General features: G+C 42.9%; 1 protein-coding gene across 1 annotated transcript in view; it reads left to right on the top strand.

Moving 5' to 3' along the window:
• LOC146078323 (cytochrome P450 1A1-like) overlaps positions 1-12,709 on the top strand; it is a 37,588-nt gene extending 24,879 nt beyond the window's left edge. Inside the window, exons 4-7 of the mRNA XM_083186099.1 lie at positions 3,850-3,939; positions 6,061-6,184; positions 8,466-8,552; positions 10,383-12,709. Coding sequence (XP_083042225.1) covers positions 3,850-3,939; positions 6,061-6,184; positions 8,466-8,552; positions 10,383-10,665 — 584 coding nt within the window. The 3' untranslated portion in view covers positions 10,666-12,709. The remainder of the gene's footprint in view (positions 1-3,849; positions 3,940-6,060; positions 6,185-8,465; positions 8,553-10,382) is intronic.
• Positions 12,710-18,442: the final 5,733 nt, after the last annotated feature.

An 18,442-nucleotide genomic window follows, 5' to 3' on the forward strand; every position in this document is an offset into this window, starting at 1 on the left:
TATAATTCGGATTTGTGAATACAAATCCGAATGTGCCAAATATACGAATACGAATATGTGTATTTTTGGCATAGTAAATGCCAAAAATATGAATACACCTAAAGAATTCGTATTTTACTATACAAATATGAATTTTTTAGACGTATTTTGCTTAGTAAATTTCCCCCATTGTGTTTAGGAAAGAAAGAGAACCCCTCTTTTATGTGTACTTGCTAAAAGTTTATGCTTTTATTGAGAGGGTGCAGCTTCCGACATTTGGGTTAATGAGATACAAGAAAAGCGAACAAAAGTAAGTCCGTTTTTGGCGCAATAAACAGACATTCTTTTGTTCTCTTTTCTTGTAACACTACATCCTCCTAGCAATGTTCCCTCTAATTTTACGAAGGCTGTGTGCGGCTAAAGATTTTGGCTTTGCAACTTTGGAATGAAATTTACATTTTTGTGCGTCACATATATAACTGGAAAATGATGTTCAGCATTTGTGTTAACTTTACTTCAAAATGATATTAAACATTCAAAATACAGTACACAATGTAGTTAATGGGTGAAACACACATTAATTGAGTCCACAACTGCAAAAAGGGACCACTGCTGCTTTGTGCGCTCAGTTGTAATGTCTGTGCGCACGCTCGTCAAGGTGTGTGCGCGCGCATGTGCGTACAGCTTAGAGGGAACATTGCCTCCTAGGGAGGATGTAGTGAGATGCAGGGGGTGATAGGAAGGGAGTAGGGAGTCTGTCAGCACCTGGGTTTTCTATGTTTCCAGCTGTGACTTGGGTGGGCCAGTGGAGGGAGCTAGAAACAGTAAACAAGGTTCTTTGACGTATCGGGAGGACATGCTCTGGGACACCAGGGAACAGCTGAACCAAAGGGTTGGCAGAGACCAGGAGTGTAACTCATCGGTGGTTTTCACCAGGGTGCCCCTCAAGGAGCTTTGGACTTAGCTGCACCTGACGAGCAGGTCTTGGCCCCCTGCCCTGGTCCTATGGAACAAGCTGACTGGTGACAGAGGATCTGGGGAATGTATACTGGAAGACTTGAGAAAGTCTTAGAGTTCAATGATTGTCAGTCTGGAAACTGAGAGGGTTTATGGTCATTGGCATGGAAGACAGTGATAACAGGATTCATCGGCCTGGAAGCTGGGGGTGGTTGCTGATGGCCTGGGAGCCAGAGGTTAGTGTTGACGGCCTGGGAGCCTTTGACAGTTGTTGATGGCCTGGGTGGCAGAGAAATATGTCAACGGCCTGGGAGCCGGAGATAGTTGTCAATGGCCTGGGAGCCAGAGATAGGTATTAACGGCCTGGGAGCTAAAGATGCTTGTCGATGGCCTGGGCAGTGGCGTAACTATAGCACCGCAGCCCCCGCCACCGCGGGGGGCGCTGTGCATATGGGGGCGCCGGGGGCTGCGGTGCTATAGTTACACCTCCTCCCAATCCCCCGCAGGCTTACCTATTTCGCTGGTCCCGGCGGCTCCGTTCTTCTGCTGAGGACCACCACAAAATGGCCACCCCCATACAGCAGACAGGAACTGTCTGCTGTATGGGGGCGGACATTTTGTGGGGGTCCTCAGCAGAAGAACGGAGCCGCCGGGACCAGCGCGAAAGGTGAGGCTGCGGGGGATTGGGGGGGTTTGCGTGGGCGGCGGGGGGCGCCCCCCTAACGGCGGAGGGGGGGGGGCACCCAAAACGTAGCTACGCCGCTGGGCCTGGGAGCCAAAGATGGATGTAGATGGCCTGGGAGCTGGAGAGGGATGTTGACTATCAGGACACAGATGGTGTTAGTCACTGACAGCAAGTAGTTTGCCTGGGAGCCAATGGTGGAAGGCTGGCCTGGGAGCCAGTAAGAGGTAGCTGGCCTGGAAGCCAGCAGTGACCTCTGCTGGTGATGGCTGAATGCAACTCAACCGCTGGGATGAAATAAGCAGGAGGCAAACTGGCAGGTGGGTTAACCAGAAACAGTACTGGGGCAGCAGCAGTAGATCACAGGTGGTTATAATGCTGGAGCACAGGATATCCTGGAGCCTAGGAACTCTGACACTGGAGACAAGCACACAGGGAACAGAACAGTTGTTCAAGGCAATTTGGAGTGCTGGTAGCCTTGCTTATATCCCCCTTGCTCAGATGTGATTAACTGCAAGCCGCAGCAGCATTCAGAACCAGGAAGTACCTGTGTACACCATGATCCAGAGATCAGGTGTACAGGTCAGAGTTTAGGTCAACGAACAGTGCACTTGGTCCTGCCTGTCAACTGACCACAGATGTCATGGCGGCACTCATACAGTGATGGACCAGTGTCAAAGCGGCGTGAAACACTGAACAGGGACCAGAGGGACACAGGGGACATTGCTCTATGGATTGCGACTATGGTAAACTCAAAGTGCAGGCCTGCACCACAGGACACACCAGTGCAATGGTTAGTGAAGTAGATGCAGCTGCACATCGCAATTCTTGACAGAGATGCAGGACACTAGGGTGTATGAAGCAAGACTCAGGGCATTAGAGAGGATGTGGTGAGCCACTGGGGGGGGTGGGGAGGGAGTAGGGAGACACAAGGTGCTAGGGACGTGACAGAGCCACAGGGTGGTAGGGAGGTGAAAGATAGGTGCAGGGTGGTTGTGAGGTAATTGTGAGATGCAGGGCGATTAGGAGGAATATAAAAATATACACAGAGTAATACAATCTCAAACAAAATAAAAGGAATAAAAAGACAGAAAGCCTAGCTCACTTACTTAAATGATCTGTAGGTAATTCTGTTGTGAGGGACTTTCAATGAATGGGTGGTATGGTCATTTCCGGCATGTAGCTGAGGTCCCCAAGAAATGCACACACAGTCCTAGTCCCAGCTGCAGCAGCCCTCACCCATGGAATTTTAACCACCTCACTGCTTGACAATGGACCCTTTAAATAATGAACCCCCTCACCTAAGTATCTGTAACCTGAAGATTTACGTGAATACAGAGCCGGCTTGGCGGTGAGTTACAATGTTTACTCAGAAAAAAAAAAAAACAGCCTGGTTTATGATGAGAGCTGGTTTTATGACGAGAGATCCTTATCTCATCTCGAATTCAGAGAACCTCTCAAGATCTGTTGTGTATAACCCCAGAGTGACAACCTTCTAGCCCCCCTGGGTCACAGTAAATTCACATGCAGTACAGATTAAATAAATTTGTAATAAACACAATGGGAGACATATCATTTTTAGGATCCAATCAAGTGCTGGATCGTGACACCCACAATGGCAGGGGGAGGAGCAGGGTCAGCTTGCACCCTCAGGGCCTCTCTTTGCTTGCCAAGCTTTGGCATGGAGGCTCACTTCATGCATTACAGGAAATTATTCCAAATAAATGTTCATGCGGATAGTAAAGGTGCTAGCCCATTGACCTTGGCCCTCTCTCTGCCATTGCGGGTCACATGGTGGTGACATCCATGGTAGTAGATCCTTTAGTCCACTTGGATCTAGTATCCTCTTGATCTAGCAGCAGGACATGACTGAGTGCTCACTTGTGCAGTGCTGGCTCTTGGAGATGAGATCATCTCCTCGTGCCATCTCTTCCTATATTGTAAATGGGTCCTGGGTCACATGACTCGACTTACCCGTTACACTGCACTGTGACCCATTCAAGCTGGGTTATTTTCCTGGCCCCTTTCAGACTAAGCAAAATTCCGTTTTGCTTTGTGTTTACGTGCAATAACCCGAGATTTTGCTGCTAGTCTTAAAGGGCACATGAAGGGATAGAAATGGGAACTTTTGATCAAACATGAACTTTATACAATAATTTCCCCCAAGGTTGTGTAAGGCTTCCTTAATTGCTATGCTGCCTTTTGCTCTATTAATTCCTCTATTTTTTTAGGATTTGACACTATAACCTCTGCACTAATGTGGTGTATGCTGTACTTAATCAGATATCCACAGATACAAGACAAAATTCAGAAGGAAATTGGTAAGATGTGTGTTCCTTTATTAAACAAGTGTGTGTGTTTTTAGTTTTACAAGTTATTGCAGAAGTACATTATGCCCTTTTCCTATCATGAAGAAGGCAGATCTTCCAGCTTTATCACAAGGTCATATTGACAAGGGCCTTCTAAGATTTCAAAATATTTCCTACTGGTTATATATTTATCTAGTTATAAATAAATTGCCAGGGATGTGCGGTGAGGTAAATGGATGAGGCGTCCCTGGCATGTACCAGAGCCAGATTTGCACACAATTTATGAGCCATGGGGTATATATGGGCATTAGACACATGTGCCGCAGTATATACTGCAGGAGACTTGCTGAGTTTTGATAAGAGATGTGCAGAAAAGGTAGCCAGGTGAGGCACTGCCTCACCTGCCATAGACTTTTTACTCCAGAGTTTTGATTATAAAAATGATTAGAATAATAAAAATAAGATTTTTTTTATATATTCTTTGTATTTTTGACATACTGTACTTTAGTAACTCAAAACTCCGGCGTATAGGTTAGTATGACAAGAAAGGCTGTGCCTCACCTGCCTCACCCCACCACATGCCACTGTAAATTACCAAGTTCAAACATAATTAGTGAACAGAGTGTTTTGCAACAATGTTTTTAAGATACTTTTCCTGATAACATGCACTATGGGCAGTATTGAATGTCCCAAATCGCGATGTGCAGCAAATCCTGTTTAGGATTCGCTGCACATTCGCCGTGTTCCGGAGGGCTGGAGCCCTTGCTGCCAGCCCTCGCTGACACAGTATTCAATGAGGCAGGGGCTTGCTGCCCCTGACCATGAATGTGAACCCCTGTGGCGGATGCCGCAGGAAGCCTGAGGGCGGCAGCAGGCAGGGAGATGGAAGTCTCCCTGCCTGCCCCAGAACATATGTCGGGGGGAGGTGGGCTCCCCGGGACCCAGGCAGCACAGGCTGCCCCCCGGGAGAGCCAACAGGGGACCGGGTATTCACTGCACCCGATCGTGCATATGTAATGATCGGGAGCAGTGAATATATGAATATCTAATGAGTGGCTCTCGGCTCCCGGCCCCCTGCTGGCTGCTATGTGTAAAAAATATATATATATTTTTTTAAATTAATTATATATTCATGTGCTATAAGCACATGAATAAAAATAGCATGCCCGTTCACAGAATACAATTCCTGATTTTTTTTACACCAAATGTAAAACAATAACAACTTTATTTTAACCCCTTACCGCCGCAGCCTGTTTTATCCTTCCTGACAGATCCCTTTTTTTCAAATCTGACATGTATCACTTTATGTGGGGATAACTTTTTATTGCTTTTACTTATCCCAGTGATTTTGAGATTGTTTTCTCGTGACACATTGTACTTTAAGTTAGTGGTAAATTTTGGTCGATACAGTCTGTTTTTTTTTGTGAAAAATACCAAAATGTCGTAAAAAAATTGAACATTTTGCAATTTGCTAAATGTTAAATTTTCTGCTTGTGAGACAAATAATCATACCACTCAAAATAGTTAATAACTAACATAGACCATATGTATACTTTATGTTTCAATCATTATTTCAACCTCCTTTTATTTTTTTTGGACACTAGGGGGCAGCAGAGTCAAAATTATACACATAACACAGAAAATGCTGCAATTGGCTGTTCACATTTGAACAGCCAATCGCAGCGATCGCCGATGGGGGGGGGGGGCATCGCTGCCCCCCCTGGGCAATGAGGGAAGATGTCTGCTGTCAGGGACAGCAGACATCGTCCCTCTGTCACCGCAACTATAGACGCGGTGACAGTTTAAAGTCATGACGTACATTTATGCCATGTGTCGGGAAGTACATCCCGACCATGACGTAAATGTACGTCGAATGTCGGGAAGGGGTTAAAAGCTCACTTTCCACTTCACCATGAAAAGATGGCGATTTGCTACACGGCGACACACGGCGAAAATCACTTAGAAAGACGGCGAGAAGTGCACGTTGAATAGGGTGATTCACTTTCTGACCCAAAAAAAATCACCTTCCAACGCGAATATAGCACAAATTCGCCGTGAAACAGGGCGAATTATCCACAATACTGCCCTATGAGTTAAGCTGATTCTGTGTACTGTATAATATTTTCATTACAGATGAGAACATTGGGATTAGCAGAATGCCCAGATTTGATGATAGAAAAGACATGCATTACACAGAGGCATTTATCAATGAAGTGCTGAGACATTCATCTTTTGTACCATTAACAATTCCACATTGGTATGTATATAATATATTCTATTATATAATTCCACATTGGTATGTATATAATATATTCTATTATATAATTGTTTTTTTTTTTTTTTTCATAAAAATCCCCTAAAACAATTGCTTACTAAAGAGAAAGGTTAGGGTAGTGTAGGGTTGTACATTACCAGAGGAAGTATAGTGCAACAGATTATTTTTTGTTTATTGTATGCATCATGACCCACAAAGTGGAAATTTCACCTCCACCTCCAAAAAGGACTGCACTTCTTTTGGGAGATTCCATCATTAGAGGAGTTCATCTGGGAAATGCTACTAAAGTAGAGAAACAAATAAGGTGCTTACCTGGAGCCACAGCTCCAAGAGATAAAGAACGCATGCTAAGAATTGTAAAGGCAGCAAGAAAAGATGGGGAGGTGAATGTCATCGTCCACCTAGGCACAAATGACCTGGTTAATGCTGAAGTCATGGCCGTAAAAGATGAATTTAGAAAGTTAGGAACTGCTCTAAAACAGGTGGCAACCACTGTAACTTTTTCAGAAGTATTGCCAGTACACCACTGGGAAGATAGAACTCTGAGAATCAGAAACTTTAATGTTTGGCTAAGGCAGGGGTTCCCAAAGTTTTTGAATGACGGCACCCCAATGCATCAGAAATGTTTTCGCGGCACCATTAGGCTAAAAGTTTCTCATTTAGAAAGTCAGAAACAAATATTAAGTTAAATAAATTGTGTTAATATCTCATCCTTAGGATCAGTTATGTGGTAATGGCCAGGATTCCCTTGTGTTTTTCCACAATTTGAATTTAAAATAATGGACATAAAAAAACTTGAATTGGTCCTGGACCACCAATCCAGGGCACCCCTGCAAGTCTCCCAAGGCACCCCAGGGTGCCACGGCACACAGTTTGGGAACCACTGGGCTAAGGAATTGGTGCAATGAGGAGAGATTTGGATATTAGGTCAAAGTCAAGCTACCTGGCAAGACAGAGCCTTATATAAAAGTGATGGCCTGCACCCATCTTCAAGGGGAACGAGAATATTAAGTGAGAAGTTTGGAAGCTTCATAAGCAACTATTTAAACTAGCAGAGGGGGGCAGGGAACCAAATAAGAATGAAGAAATCTGCTCCCCCAATCTAGAGGTATTGTCTCTGCAGGCAAATGGAACAGGAAGCCTATCCACTGCAACAGAAGATAATGCCAATCAAAACCGAATATATATAGGCAGAAAGATAAACATAGCTAGCAGCAGGAGAAGCACAAACACAACTTTAAGAGCTATGTGTGCAAATGCTAGGAGCTTAGGAAATAAAATCCCAGAACTAATTGCAATAATTACAAGGGATGAACTGGATATTGTGGCTATTACAGAGACATGGTGCAATGAAAATCATGACTGGGACATAGCTATACCAGGATATACTTTATTTAGGAAGGACAGAATGGGAAAAATTGGAGGAGGGGTTGCAATATATGTGAAAAAAATATATAAAGACTACCTTAATACAAAGTATTGGGTGAACCCATGACCTCAGTGATGTGAGGCAGTAGTGCTAACCATTACACCATCCGTGCTGACCTTTATGGGTCCTGTTATAAATTAATTAAAATAAAATAATTTGTTGGAACATGCTGAGCTTCCATTGGCAGAGGTTGCGAAAAGATGCTATACCCTTTATATGCTTCCTCTGAGTTGCTAGTCACTCTTTTCCTTTCATTTGATCCAATATGTAGGGGATAGTTGAGTTTTGCCTTTTGCTTTTTCTGTCTCTGCTGATTATCTGATATTTACAGTATATTCAATCAATTCAAGTATCATCTTTCTTTCCTATTTAAATGATCAAAATGTAGGTTTTTAGCACTTTTAGATAATTGTCACTGATTACAGTATACAATATTTCTCCAGAATGGCTGGCTTGAACATGCTTTCATATGGTTCTTTGGTCACAATAACAATAATGTGTTAGTTAAATGTTACTAATGGACGTGTGGTCTTGTGTGGAAACATTGCTTTACAAAGAGGAATATCAGTTCCTATTTCCAAATAACAGGACAGCATGTCATCTCAGTTCATCCCCAGTGCTGAATTATCAGCCCACATTGCCGGTTATGAAATCACCTATAAAAAGTGCTGCTGAAACAAATGATAACAAAAGTGAAATTCTAGTGTAACATATAAGTAATGGGCTGTCATTTTATCCTGTACACATATAATGAGCCACTGATAAATCAAAAAACTGTAAAAGCCAAAAAGTTACAATATTTAGACACAACGTTGACATTTTCTTTTTATTTAGCACTACCATGGATACAACACTGAATGAATACTTTCTTCCAAAAGGCACTACAGTATTTGTAAACATGTACCAAGTAAATCATGATCCGTAAGTACTTTAAGTTAATTCAGAAAAGTAGTTTAATTTTGCCAACATCTAGTTTATCTTTGCTCATCTTATTTTATTAGTAGACTATAAATTATTGTGCTAAGAACACTGGCCCTGACCATGACAACCCCAGCGATTAACTAGATTAATCGCTGGGGCCGTGCATCACTATCGCTATGCCTCTACAAATACCAGCAGATAAGGTAATACCTACTGATAATACCAGCAGATAAGCGGCTGGGCCAGCGATGACCCGGGAGCACGCATCAGCTCTCACCACCAGGCTGTACTCACTGGGCGGCTTTTGAGCTGAAAACAGTTTAAAAGACAAAATTGAGCTGCTTTAATCTCAAAGTTGCCCAGTGTCTACGAGCTTTAATCTTCTGTACTATGGCCCTTATTCAAATCTGATTGCAGCACAAATGTGTTCTCAGAATGGGCAAAACCCTGTGCACTGCAGGTGGGGCAGATGTAACATAGATATAGAGAGAGTTAGATTTGTGTGAGTTATTTTGTTTCTGTGCAGGGTAAATACTGGCTGCATTATTTTGACACTGCAATTTAGATTTCACTTTCAACACACCCAAATGGAACTCTCTCTATACATGTTACATCTGCCCCACCTGCAGTGCACATGGTTTTGCCCACTTTGAGAACAAATTTGTACTATGATCAAATCTGAATAAGGGCCTATGTGTTTGATGCTTATATAGTGACTTTGAGTCCTGCAGGAGAAAAGTGCTATATAAATAAAATTATTATTATTATTATTATTATTATTATTATTATTATTACTTTATAATTATCTTCTACAGTATATACAGTTGTGCTCATAAGTTTACATACCTTAGCAGAATTTGTGATTTTCTGGCCATTTGTCAGAGAATATGCTTTCACTCATGGTTAGTGGTTGGGTGAAGCTATTTAGGGGGAAATTTACTAAGATGAATTCGTAAAAAATAGGTGTATTCGTATGCAGAAATACACCTATTTTTTACACATTCGTATTTTCAGGATTTACTAAGAACTGGGGTATGTAAACTTTTGATCAGGGTCATTTGGGTAGTTTCTATTGTCATTATGCTTTCAAAAAAGTAAACACAGTTGTTTGACAATAAATGGCTTCACCCAACCACTAACCATGAGTGAAAGGAATGTTTGTGAGTTATCATTCATATTGACAAATGGGCAGAACATCACAAATTCTGCTAGGGTATGTAAACTTATAAGCATAACTGTATGCATACCTCTGTTGCACAGCACTGGGATAGATTCAGATGTTTAGAAGAAATTGGTGACAGAAATAAAGGCAGACTTTGTGCAACTTAAACGAGATAAGGAAAAGATAATAATTAATTAAATAATTAATTTCACAATTACCCCTCAATTGCTAGTATTGCCAGAGTTTGACAAATTGTCATAGTAATCTCAATCATTTTAGTATACAACTTTAATAGTAGGGTTGATACAATTCATTATATTCGTTTATTTTTATTCTGCCATTAATTTCTAACCAGCATGATAGATATAAGCAACTTAATGAATCATTTTACTATGTCCGTTTAAGGATGAACGTACACAAAAGCCATTGAAGTAAACAAGCTTGCCCAGTACTCATCTCTAAATATGACAAAACTATAACAATAAGAATCACAAAATGTTTCTCCCCAGCACACTGAATGATGTCAGTAACCAGTAAACCACATGGTAGCAGGATTCATACATTTGCAAATGCATGAATATACATGTAACCCTAAAATCTCTTTTCCATAACTTGTATGCTTTGAAATTGTATTTTCAGTAGTACATTCTGAAATGTTTGATTTACAGGACAGTATGGAGAGATCCTGACCTATTTCTCCCAGAAAGATTCCTCGATGAGAACGAACATATGGATAAAAGCTTGATCGACAAAGTGATGATTTTTGGCATGGGAGTAAGAAAATGTCTGGGAGAGGATGTGGCACGCAATGAAATTTTTCTTTTTATCACGTCCATATTGCAGCGTTTTAATTTAGCCAAGGAACCTGGACAAACTATTGATATGACACCAGTTTTTGGATTGAATTTGAAACCAAAGCCTTATAAAATCAGAATTGAAACTAGAATATAATCTTTTTTTCTTGCTATAAATAAAATTAATACAATTAAGCTAATAAAGTAATTTTAAAGAAATATGTAGACTTCTTAGTGTAAAACAGTAGAAAAATAAATAAATAATAAAAAAAAAACTGCGAGCGGTCACCCCGCCTGGCTATAATCATCCCCAAATTCAATGAGCCAGTCCTGGTTGCAGAAATACAGGGAGGGGGGTAATAAGCTGGGGTCCCCCTGTATTTCTATAACCAGCACCAGGTTCTTGGCCCAGTGCTGGTTCAAAAATACAGGTGACAAAATAATAGGGGTCACCCTCATTTCATCAATCCTCACCGGTATCAAACAGCCAATGGTGTCATGCCACAGCCAGGGAACACCTTTTACATAATGTCCCCCAACCAAAATATGATCACCCTGGCTGGTCAGCCCGGGCCGGATCCCTAGGGGAGTGTGATTCACCCAATAAGGGATCCCCGTCCATGGAATTCCTGGCCTGCACTGAAGCCTATGGCTGTCTCTGGTGCCCCTGGGCTGTGGTCACCGGGCTGATGACTGTGAATTGTAAAAAACAGATTAATTAAATATCAGGATCTGTTGTGGAACAACAAGTTCCAGAAAGCATCCCCTTCATGCAGGGACATGTAGATCCACAACAGAACCAATAGCCCAATAACTGACAACAAGAGAAATAGAACTTTAATACACCACACATACACACAGTACTCACCTATAGGGTGCCCCGTAGGCCTGTCTTCTTCTCCATTAGATTCCATAGGGGTACCTGTAAAAATAAATTCTACTCACCATCCCCCTCCGGCGGAGATCGTGTCCTCTTCATTTCATGTAGGCATCCATGAGTTTATAAATCAGACCACTGACCAGGCTCCAAACGGACCTAAGGAGTCGCAAGTGTGTTTATACTTGCAGATCCTCACTGAGAATAAGGGATCATTCCCCGGGTACTCCCTTAGCCAATCAGATACAGGCTCCGGGGAGCTTCATGGCTGATTTGCTGTGTGTGGCTCCATAGACGCCCATGTTATGAATTTAACATGGACGTCTATAAGCGGTTCCCACTATAGACACCCATGTAAAACTTTAACATGTCTATGGTGAGAACTTCCTATATTAAAAAAGCATACGAATTGCATATTCGTCGAATTATTATATTTTTATCTATTTGAGGGAATCGTCCATGAAATGACATAGCAATTTGAGGACACTTTAACCTATATACATGGTAATATGGTTACCGCAACTTTAAATAGAGATCCTGGCTGATATACAGTACAGTATATGTGGAACGTAATCGGAGGTTCTGTCCAGGGCACGCAAATGTCATTTCTGGCTGAGACATACATAGAACACAAATGGAAGTTCCATCTGTGACATGCAAAAGTCACTTCCGCTAGTAATCGGAACCAGAAGCCACAGATCGCAATTATGGGAGGAACAACGGGAAACATCTGCGTTATTGGGATCTGGCAAAAACTCTGGAATGGATTTCCAGAGATTATTGAATGTTGTCCTATAGTTCTAGCTGGTTAGGTGATCTATGTCTGGTAATAGGATTCATGACTTTCCTAATAGAAAGGGGTATAAATCTGTGAACTTGGAATATGTTTACTTATGCCTTGAAAAAGATATCCTAGGATATCAAAACTGGTTGGCTCAAAACAGCATTTAAAAGCATCCAGGGACACCTGTTTGATATTACCATCATGCTCATATTATCTGCATCTTTTGTGGAAAATACTCTATAGTGAGTGTCCGCTACTTCACATGCTGTTTATTTATGTTTCAAGTGATCTTATTAATATGGTGTTACACTATCACTGATGTTTCCATCCTATGCACCTGATCAATTTGATTTGGTTGGAGATATTGAAGGATTTAAGAGTGACGCCTGTGGCGACGTGTCTTCAATCTGTGTAGGCCGATTGTTTTGCTACAGGTTCCACTATTTTATAGGATTATTATTAATAACCTTGTTGTGTTGCAGTATTACATTATTTTGTACCACAATTCCGAAAAACTCTTAATAAAAAGTTTTAAACATGCGCCCAGGGTCCTACTGGTTTTCTTTCTGGTATTGTAAGTTTTATATGAATTTGTGTTTAATTTTACCAGAAGTGACCATTCAGGCACACAGTTACTGGTAATTGGTTTGCACCTTCTACCTTTGAGATGAAATTTTGGGCGAAATTTAATAGGGGTCGATTTTTTTAGACATGTGCGATTTTTGGTGCAATTTTTGCATCAAAATCGCACATTTTGAAGTGGCGATTTTTAGTCACACTTCAATTCACATCCAGATGTTTTCCCATTTTAAAATATACAACTCGCAAATGTAATAAGGTGCGATTTTTGGTTAACGTTACCAAAAATTGCCAAAAATATAGACCAGGTTCTGACAGACGAATTTCACAGAACCATGCAAAGATCATTGAGATCTGTTCATGGTCCTGTGTAAAAATGTGTAAAAGTGTTTTTTTTTTCTTTAAACGGCATGAGCATAACCAGCCCCGGGCTTATTGAGCCGGACCTGGTTCCAAAAATACGGGGGACAAAAAGCATAGGGGTCTCCCGTATTTCTAAAACCAGACCCAGACTCTTGGACCGGTCCGGGTTTCAAAAATCTGGGGGACAAAAAATCTGGGGGTCCCCCGTATTTTAAAACCAGCACCGGACTCCAACAGCCCGCGGTGTCATGCCGCAGCCGGAGGACACATTTTATATAAGGTCCCCCGGCCGAAACATGAGCACCATGGATGGTCAGCCTTGGACAGAGTACCTGAAGGAGTTGGGACCCCCCAATAAAGGGGCCACCCCCCGGGCTTCACCTGTCCAGGGCTGAAGCCTGGGGCTGTCACCGGCGTCCGTGGCCAGTGGACGCCGGCCTGATAGGGTTAATTCTAACATTCCTAACTTGGAGAACCAAACAATCAAAGAGAAACAAACAAGTCCCAGCATGCAGGGCATTAATGGGCCTGCTGGGACTTGTAGTCCACCTTTAAAAAGAATGTTAAAATAAAAGACACACAGAGAAACATATAATTTTATTTCACACACATACATACACCTCACTTTGGCCCTTATTCTGGTTGGTGCGGTCAGAGCCGCACACGGGGCTCCGACCGCACAAACCAAGGGCCGCCCACCGGACGGATCGCCACGGCCGTCCGTACACGGACGGCTGGCGATCCGCACAAAAATGGTGGAGGCTACGCCTCCACCATGGTGGGAGCTGCCCCCTGCCTTCGATGGTCGACGACCATCGAAGGCAGGCCCGCACGCCGCGGCAGCTCCCGCAAGCTCAGACCACACGGACAATCGTCCGTGTGGGAGCTTGTAAGGGGGCTGAAAGCTGACATCCGGCGACGTCAGCTTTCCGCCCCCATGTCATGGTAATGAGGGCGTCATGCCCTCATTACCATGCATACGCCCCGCGTTTTCATGGGAACGCCCATGAAACGCGGGGCGTACACATAGGGAAATGAGGGGCTGAAGCCCCTCACGCCCCTATACGCCCCCTTTGCGGCGGACGAAATCCGTCTGCGGCGAAGGGGGCTGCACATGCGCAGAATGACCTCTGCGCATGTGCAGACCACAAACATCGGCGGTACGGCCGCACGCGGGCCGTACCGTGCCGATCTGAATAAGGGCCTTTAACACCAATATACTTACCAATGCAGGATCCAGTGCTGGTCTGTCTGCTCCTCAGCCAGCTCACCCCGTACTGACAGCGGGGTGAGACGGCTTTCTCCGTCGCAGCTAACAGCCTCTGTAGCGCTATCAGTGCGGAGTGAGCCAGCTGTGGAGCAAAACATGGTCTTTTTAATCTATCTTCTAAAGTTTTAACAGAAAGTGAAAAAGCAATTATATCCAAGGGCTTAAAATTAGCCCCTGTTAGGCCCTCCCAAAAATGTTTGACTTATATGTGGAATTAAACCACTACACTAGAGATTTGTGCAGGCAGAGGTATTTTGCTGTTAAGAAATCCAGGGAAAAAGATTTGGTTGGTCTGCCGATTGTCTTAGATGAAACCGACCATCAGATGTTATCTATTTTAGAGACTTTACAGAATGAGAATTATGTCAGTCCCCCCCCCCCCTGTTCCTGTCTCTGATATTACTTCCAAGAATATCGATAAATGTAAAAAAAGATCCGAATTATATCCAATCCAACAAAAGGATGGGTGTATAGAAGCCTTTTATTATTCAACTTTGCAGGACTTTAAAACAGTTTGTTATAAAGCTAACATAAAAAAGGGTACTTGTGTATTTTGGCGGCGCCCATCGCATCGCATACCATAACACATACGATGGTATGCGATGCGACGCGATATCGTACGATAGTGCACGATGGCATACAATTTTGAAATTGTATGCCATTGTACATGGCATACGATGCCATACGATGCGATGCGATGCGATTAAACATTGTATAAGCACCCTAATGGGTGCTTATACAATGTTAAGCACCCAAATGGGTGCTTACAATGTTAAATGCACCCCCACGCCACCCCCCACTATAAACGTGAACCCGAAGCGTGGCGAGCGCAGCGAGCCCGCGAGGGGCGGCGGTACGCGTCCTACGACCTTTTCATATCCCCACTATCCACGTCGGCGTGGAGTTGAGAATAGAATAGTGTGGCGAGCGCAGCGAGCCACCGAGCCCGAAGCGTGGCGAGCGCAGCGAGCCCCGCGAGGGGACGCGGATACCTTCACAGGTAAACGCGTCCCCTCGCGGGCTTCACAGGTGTCCGCGTCGCCACGGACACCTGTGAAGCCCGCGAGGGGACGCGTATAACTGTGAAGGTATCCGCGTCCCCTCGCGGGGCTCGCTGCGCTCGCCACGCTTCGGGCTTCTATTCTCAACTCCACGCCGACGTGGATAGTGGGGGTATGAAAAGGTCGTAGGACGCGTACCGCCGCCCCTCGCGGGTTCGCTGCGCTCGCCACGCTTCGGGTTCACGTTTATAGTGGGGGGTGGCGTGGGGGTGCATTTAACATTGTAAGCACCCATTTGGGTGCTCAAAAGCACCCTTTAGGGTGCTTATACGATTTTTGGTCGTATAGGGGGTCAAAATCGCGTCGCATCGCATCGCATGCCATCGGGTGCATGGCATGCGATGCGATGCGATCTGTTCGTCGTACGACGGACATCGGGGGCGCCGCCAAAATACACAAGTACCTAAAAAAGTGTAAGATCAAAAAAGATCATCTCCATCCCAATGAGAGGTTTGCTTTAAGATCCTTGATGAAGGATGATTCAATTATCATTAAGACAGTAATTCAAGATAAGACTGTCTATGTCGCTGAGGCATATCGCTGAAGCATATCGCCAGCTCACCAACAAAAAGTTTTATAAAACTCTTCCATATTCTAAAAAGCCTAAAGCTATGTTGGATTTGGCTCTGGCCGAGGGAGCAATCTCAAAAAAGGATTATAATTTTTTGTATATCCCATTCCCTGTCATTCCCACATATTATCATTTACCCAAAATCCAGAAATCACTCACTTCACCTCTTGGGCACCCCATTATTTCTGGTCTTGGGTCCCTCGACTCTAATTTATCAGCATTTGTAGGTGCACATCTTCAGAATGTGGTGGTGTCACTGAGGTCCTATATTAAAAACACATCTCAATTTCTTAACCTTATTGGAAAAGTCAATCAGAGGCCTAATTTTCTCTTTCTAACTTGTGATGTGGAATCTATATAGTAACATCCTACACCAAGGAGGTATTGAAATCCTTAAACATTATCTACATCTGGAAAGGAACCCCAGTGACACAAACGAGATTTTCTGGTTGAGTCAGTACACTTTATCTTATCGCATAATTACTTCACGTTTAATGGGTTAATTTATTTTCAGACACTGGGTACCGCCATGGGCACCAAGTTCGCCCCCAGTTTTGCCAATCTTTATATGGGCTGCTTTGAGGAAGAGTATATCTGGGGTGGCCCATATGGGGCGAATTTGGTGTTCTATGGGTGGTACATAGATGATTTATTTTTTGTTTGGGAGGGGGACACCACTTCAACACACATTTTTGTTTCACATTTGAACAACTTATGGGTTGTAACAATACTTATGGGTTCAAATTCACAAGTACTTTACACCCCACAGAAATCACATTCCTTGATATCGCTCTCTCGGCCAGAGTAGGTGGTATACACACTTCTACCTATTGCAAAGAGGTCGACTGCAATAATTATTTGAATTTTGGGAGCAGTCACCATCGACCATGGGTTGAAAATATACCCAAAAGTCAATATTTGAGGATTCGGCGTAATTGCACAAACAAATTGGATTTTGTTAGACAGGCGGATGATCTCACGACCGCGTTTAGAGAATCAGGTTATACTTTCTACTCTTTGAAAAAGCTCCAATACGAGCGAAACGCGTTAGAGGAGAATTTGCCCGGTGTCTTTTATCCAAAGGAGGGACCTCTAACAGCCACCGATCACCGTTATCACCTAAAACAGCTGCACAATCGGAGAGCACAGACCCATTTCTTTCAGCTGACAGAGAGCGGGTGAGAGACGCTACTCTGCAGCTACACGGGCCAGCCTGATGCCTGACCGAGACCCCAGCCGTGTGTGAGAGACACGGCGTCTGGACTGATTACAACTGCCGGCTCTGGGTCAGTGTCATGGCGGCGGAGTTTTCTGCGGGTGTAGAACGGAGAGCCACAGACTGAGGAACATTTACTAACTCTCCTGCCTCCCTGCTAATTTGTACTACGGCCCAACGTCTACATATTTCTGTGGAGTCTGTGAGTATGAGATATAATAAAGTGCACTGGACAAACTTATACTAAAACTACAAGCGGTGACTGGAGATTATTAAATTGGTTGCTAATATTGTCCCCCCTCCCACTGGAAAAGCAATTTCCATTTTTAAATAACTCATCAAAGAAAGCTTCCTTTTGAGAAGCAACATTTAATAATTAATTCATTTATTTTTTAGGTGGCCACCGATTCTTATTGTGTAGAGTTTACATGTGTCTTTTTATTTATTACTGTGTATAAAGATAATTCTTTTTAATTCTAATTTGATATATTCATACTAATAAATATATTTATCTATAATCTAGCAGTGATCGTTAATTCAGCCACACGTGCACCTGTTCTATAAGAGCAGTCTATATATAAAGTACCTTTTAAATAAGGCCAAAAGTGAAGTGGCTTCGATCACCCGTGAATCTTTGTTAGATGAGACTATTGCCAATAAAAGATGCAATTTTGTGGAGAATAATACTCCTATTTTTATATCTAAATATAATACCCATTTGAAACAGCTGAAAGATATTATTGGCAAGAATTTCAAAATTTTGAAAAGTGACAAATTTTTGTCAGACTCCCTGGAGGATCACCCCAAAGTGGTCTTTAGAAAAAATTTTACTCTTAAGAACTCCCTTGTACCTAGTCTCTTTTTGTCAAAATCAGAAGATACCAATCTGAGGTCTGCTATGAAGAAAAAAGGATGTTTTAGATGCCAAAGACCGAAATGTATTACCTGTCAGTTCATTAAAACAAGCACACAATTTTCTGCTCCAGCCATAGGCACAGTATATCATATTGAGAATTCAATTACATGTAACTCTACATATGTGATTTATCTAATTTCTTGTATGTGCGATGTACAATATGTTGGCCGCACGACCTGTTCACTGAATGTGAGGTTCCTGGAACATAGAAGGAACATACTCAAAGGTACAATTACTCATAGCCGCTCAAGGCATGTTAAGTATCGACATCAAGGAGATATCAATTGTTTAACTATT

This window comes from Crinia signifera, chromosome 1 (genome assembly GCF_055691185.1).
Source record: "Crinia signifera chromosome 1, ASM5569118v1, whole genome shotgun sequence".
Classification (NCBI taxonomy): Eukaryota; Metazoa; Chordata; class Amphibia; order Anura; family Myobatrachidae; genus Crinia; species Crinia signifera.